General features: G+C 33.1%; 2 protein-coding genes across 2 annotated transcripts in view; one reads left to right on the forward strand and one right to left on the reverse strand.

The window, feature by feature from the left end:
* Positions 1–1,141, forward strand: part of LOC109861491 (DNA ligase 3) — a gene marked incomplete at its 5' end in the record, with an annotated part of 33,798 nt that extends 32,657 nt beyond the window's left edge. The window contains one exon of the mRNA XM_020441165.1: positions 924–1,141. Coding sequence (XP_020296754.1) covers positions 924–1,070 — 147 coding nt within the window. The remainder of the gene's footprint in view (positions 1–923) is intronic.
* A 428-nt stretch (positions 1,142–1,569) lies between these two features.
* Positions 1,570–6,002, reverse strand: part of LOC109861492 (allatostatin C-like) — a 5,996-nt gene continuing 1,563 nt past the window's right edge. Inside the window, exon 3 of the mRNA XM_020441167.1 lies at positions 1,570–2,768. Within this exon, the coding sequence (XP_020296756.1) occupies positions 2,604–2,768 (165 nt within the window). The 3' untranslated portion in view covers positions 1,570–2,603. The remainder of the gene's footprint in view (positions 2,769–6,002) is intronic.

A 6,002-nucleotide genomic window follows, 5' to 3' on the forward strand; every position in this document is an offset into this window, starting at 1 on the left:
TCTCCGAAGCGCCTCCACCCACAAAAAAATTATTAGTAGCATCTTATAGCTCTCTTGCTACCATACAACTTTTGTACTTGCTATATTTTCATATCTCTAAAAATAGCCGAGATATTCTAGGTGGACAGAGTTAGTGCCCCACCCTGTATAAGTCTATGGTACATGCACAGTTTTGCAAATGGCATCCAACCGTAAAAAAACCTATTCCTTTGAGCGGATTCCCTCCCAATAAACCGTAAAAATCGGGACCACTTTTTCCATTTGTGCGCTATCAAGTTCGATCTCCTTACTCTTACTTCGTGGTTAAGTGTAATAAAAACTGAAAACAAATGTGAAAGAATTTTTTGTCGATCGGACATATTTAAGACGCCATCTTGAAAAAACATTTTAAAAAACCGTTTTTTACGATCATCCGGGGGGGTGCAGGAGGAAGCCCCCCTTTTGGGGGCGCAGCCCCACCCTGCCTACACACTTACAACACAGACATAAAAACTTACTTTGTTTATTGGTTTTTAAAAACTTACTACATATCATATAGAATCGATTTTAGTGGATATAGTTCTTATTTTTTTTTTAATTTGTTTTTCATTTCTCGAAGTAGGAACTACGCGCGTTTTGTTTGTCCCATCGAATACTATTTTTGTGCAAAATTTCAGATTGATCGGGACCATTCAGGGGCCATTATTCCACTATTGTAACATAAAAACACATAACAAAGTGATCGCATTCAAATTATTCTTCTTCTATGTTTCTGATCTATATGGCATAATTTGCGGGGGCGCGGCTCAAATCTAGGAGTTATCCTATACAATATTGCGTTGATTAAAGTCAGTTTTAACTCTTATTGTTCCGACTTTGTATATATTATATATGTTGCATACATATACATGTATAATATGTATGTATTTTATTTTATTCAAAAGGATTTCGCGGACTTCCCGAAGACCATCAAGCACGTAAACATGTCCTGGCTGGAAGAGACTTCCGCGCAATTCAAAAGGCAAGATGAAAGTTTGCATGCTATAAAACTGGTCGGTGATTATTGCAATTGTCCATGCACGCATCGATAACGTAGCGAAAATATGTATTTTATGTGTAATAAAATGTTGTTGGCAAATGTTTCAAATGTAAAAATAAAACAAAAATGTTTTCTAATGGAAGAAAAATAAAACTGTAAGGCAGTAAAAAAAGATGCCTTGTTACTTTCACTATTATTTTCCTCTGTACTTAAGATATATTTAGGCGTATACATAAGCACTGCGAAAATTTATAATTAACAAGGTGACACGAAGAAATGACAAACGGAGAGCGAGTAAGGTGTAGCCATGGCGTTGCGCTTTGCAATTAAATAAATTAAGTGAGTGTGCAATTTCTTAAGTGGTCTCGAGAATAAAAAATATATTCAATTTTTTGCGAGAACAAACTTAAAATTTACGCCAATGCTGATTATTACACATATCAATCGATATTTGTTTCTAATTATTGACAAAACTAATTAACACCACGTGGAAAGAGGAGAAAATAAGAGAGTGTAAGAGAGAGAAAGAGAGAAACGTTTTACAACTGAGGTTCAATTATAACAGTTTAATTATTCATAGAATATGCACAGTTTTAACGTATACACAGACGAGAGACACTGACAACAAACAAATGAGAGATTACGCATTCATTAAACACATATTGACGTTTTACAAACAGCGCGCTAAATGTGGATTATATTAGTGGTAGATTGTACAATACGCCATACTAAAGAATAGAGGCAGTAGAAATATAAAACATATGAAGTTCAACAGATACAATACCGGAAAGAATTAGAAATTTCGTTCGCGTTAAAAGAAGAGGAAAAAACACCTCTACGAAATACTTGTTTTAAAACAGGCGTAGCATGTGTTCCCTGATATCCTCTGATATGTTATTCGCGGACGATTGCATCCTTTGATTTCTTTCGACCCTTTTTCACACTCTTATATTGATAGTTTTACGTTTAACGTTATAATATAGAGTTTTTGTATGTGTGTATATTCTCTTTAAACTTCTATTTTACACTTATTATCTTCGTCAGGAACATCGATGCAAAGGAGTTCGCAAACAGCCAGCAAGACTTTTGCAGCTACTTTATTCTTGAAAGCTTTAAGTCAACTAGTTTGCAAGATAGTGTGATAGAGTATGTTTTTTTTCTTTATCGTTTCTCGCCGTACACCTTATAGAGTTGGAAAGTTTGATAATATAGCTATGTATAAATAATCGTGTCCTAAACTTATAAACTTATCTCTTTCTTGTGCTAAAAGTTATGTTTGCAAGATATATTCCTACCAAAATTAATAATGTTTCGATCAGTTACTTCGGATTGTCTGCTGTCTGGACAAACTGAATTACTCCTTGGAAATCGAATTTTTAATGTTGTTTTGTAATTATTATGCGTAACATTCTATACAAACAAATGATTAGAAATTATTATCAATATTAAGGTTTGATATTTGTTCAGAAATAAAAATTCAAAGCGTTCCTTAAAAATCTTGGAATTTCAGTTTTCTGAACTTTCTGACGGTGGTGCGTTTCCTCTTGGTGGTGTGCATTGCTCTTTTTTTCATTCCACTACGTATCTATTTGCCGAAACAGGACACGGCGTTGAAGGCGCATTGCTTCCAGTAACTTCGTTTACGCAGTAAATCGCCGATGTCCATCTGATTGCGCAAGCGCTTGACGATCTGCTTGGTGAACAGGTAATTTATTAGGGCTGTCTCGATGCTGCCGTCGTCGTCTATCAACTGGAACAATTAGACCAGATGTCTGACTATCTGTTTTTTCTCTACAAAGCTGTCGCTCTTCTGAGAGAAGAGAAAGTAGGTTGATGTAAAGTATAATTTAATTATTTCAAAATATTGGTTTTTTTTTGTTTGCTTTTTTGGAGACTGCTGATAGAGAATTGCATCTTTCACTATCATAGAAGGTAACGCTCACAATACGCGAAAGAATGAGCAGTAACGAGAATACGAGTAAAAAGTAACGCGTAAAATATAATCAAATACATTTAGGGTGTATATTAGAGTTAGTTCGCGGCTACGTATCGTTTGTGATTTGGTTCAATATGTTAGTTTTAACATCAAATTTTACGGAAAAAAAGAACACAGGAATACAATTATTTCCTGTTACTGTTTCGACAAAATAAAAAGCGAAAGAAGTACATATTTGTAACATTACGCCGTAACATTATGTGAGCGCATTTTTGTTAGAAATTTAATGGGATATAAACTCTGGATAGTGACTAGAAGATTACTACTGTATTTATTATCGATAGGCGCGCCTGCCTGTGTGGCGTAGTCGTTTATACAGGTCGACTGACATATTTATTTATTTCACTTCTCTATCGCAATAAAAAGCAAAATAATATGTAGCAGCTCTTGCGCATAATTTTTGTATAATATATCCAAAGCGATATTGCATATTAAAATGATGACAGTTATGCAAATCAGATCTCTAAAAATATAATTTGTGCGAAAATTTTACGTAAAATATATTTATTGTCATGAAAAAAAAGCTTATATATAAATATTAAAGATTAAATATTAAAATATATGTAATATATTATGTTTATATGTAAATATTAAATATTATAACTCAGCTAAAAAAAGAAGATAATGCTACAAAATGATAAAGTGCAGCAAGTAATGACATTTGATGCTTTCGCGGTGTGTTGTATTAACATTCGAAGATGTTTTACGGGTTTGAATCGTATCAGACTGCTCTTGAAACCCTGATGAAATGAGTTAAAATGTTCACGAAACGTCGGTATAAAACTGACACCAATGCGGTTCAAACCCGTAAAACATCTCCGAAGTTAAATAATGACATTATTTGTGTCGCTTCATGAAATCAGATACATATATATTATTTGTACTTAATTCTAACTGAAAGAGGAAAAGAAAAAAGACACACAATACAAACAGTATTGCAAAGACAAGACAGTTATTACTTTTTGCAATTGCAAATGTGTTCTCTCTTGATTATTTAATGTCAGTAACTTTCGTTTAAATTTTTATTGCAGAATTACACACAATCTCTGTATGTAGTGTTTTGCCAACAACTTTCAATTATCGGACGGAATAGCTTCTATTATAGAGAGAGTCCTATTATGAAAATACATTATCTGACAATCACAAAAGCGAAGTTGGCGTATCAGAACTGAATAAAAAGCGAAACACAAATTAGTTGTGTAATTATTATTTAGTGTGTTTGATGTGTTATTATCGTTTCTTTCCTTTCTTCCATTTTCACGCAATTTTAATCTCTCTCTCTCTCTCTCTCTCTCTCTCTCTCTCTCTCTCTCTCTCTCTCTCTCTCTCTCTTTCACTCGATAAAATCTCTTATGCGAGAGATTGGCACATTGTTCACATTTCTTTCGAATTAAAAAGATCGATACATTGAAAGATATATTAAACAAATACTAGATTTTATACTTTATTTGTTGTTAAAAGAGGAGAGAAAAATCCGGTTGACAAATTATTGATTTATGACCCGGCAATTTTATTGACTATACGCGATTTTTATTGCTTGACTACTTTTCTTTACTTAGGCCTTTAGGATTTTTTGACTCATCTTTATCTTTTCCAACAATATTTTATAGAACTGTGAAATTTCTGTAAATAAAACCAAAACTTGGAAAACTTTTATTATATTTTCCCGAGTTTTATCTAACTTTATATGTTGTATTAACTTTTTATCTTTCGAGAGATTTTTCAATTTATTGTATCATTTCAGAAACACGAATAGAAGAGGAATAGTTCGAAAATATATAATAATTCACACGCGCGAGTATACATATGTACGTATTTTCAAATATCAATCAAACGATCATTTTATGTAACTTTATTTATACAACTTTATCGCACATTTTTGAAGCGAAAAGCGCGCGAATCTGAATTACGTCAAATGACTGGATACTTTTTACAAATACATAATATATTATATGTCATTCTTCTAATGACACATTTTTTTGTCTTGCTTTTCTTTTTTCCATCTGGTGACGCAAATAAATGTTCTAAGCTAACTGGTATCGCGTTTCCTTTTGTCGATCTTATTTGCAATCCAAGAACGACGCGAAGCGTCACAGTTACGTAACGCGTACGGGATACAATTTTCTCTCGTAGTGTTTATTTCACTTGTTGCAGATAGAAAATGAGAAAATAGTATCAACATTTTCATAAAGAAGTTTTGCCATGTGTTGGCATTCTATTCTCTTGTAAAAGAATCATCGTGTCATCTGTCATTGGTGCAACAAGTGATAGAATCTATTGAATATTATCGCGCATCGATCTTGATAAATCTCGCGTCTGATTAATTTCTTGGATTACAAGAGCGCGTTTTTATACATCGACGTTTAAAAAAAAATGCTCTGCATTTTTTTCTGTACTTGTCCTCTCGATAATAATTCCATTTTCATCCCTGAAACGCACGAGGCGTGAGCAATGGGTTTGTGAATTCGAATACAAACATCTCGATTTTTCTGCTACGGAAATCGAGATTCTACACGAGAGGAAACGAATTTACGCAATATACTTTCTATATAAGTCAAACAGAATTACGTCGAGAAAATATATCAGACAAAGCTGAGAAGTAAAAAGAATCTTTGATTTTCCGTTCATTTTCTTTAAGAAGCAATTACGAGGAAACTTTGATCGTAAATGTTACATTAACATGATTTGTTTTTACCTCTTTCTTTGAAAGAAGTTCTTTGTCGGATGTGTCAATTATTAAAATCTATCACCTTTAATTTTCTTTGGTACGCTCTTATGCTGGATTAATATTAACATTACAAAAAAAAACAAAACCGTGCGATTTTCTTGCATTGTTTTTCGAGTAAACATTCCATTACTGCAATATAAAGTTCATTGCTTGAATGGCAATGTTAAAATGAAGTATATGTGTGTCCGTTCGCGTTTGATTCGAGCAATTTTCGTCATCTAAGGAATTTAAAGGACAATCTGAGAGAGAGAGAGAGAGAG

Source organism: Pseudomyrmex gracilis, unplaced genomic scaffold (assembly GCF_002006095.1).
Source record: "Pseudomyrmex gracilis isolate BER0280 unplaced genomic scaffold, ASM200609v1 scaffold_787, whole genome shotgun sequence".
NCBI classification, from domain to species: Eukaryota; Metazoa; Arthropoda; class Insecta; order Hymenoptera; family Formicidae; genus Pseudomyrmex; species Pseudomyrmex gracilis.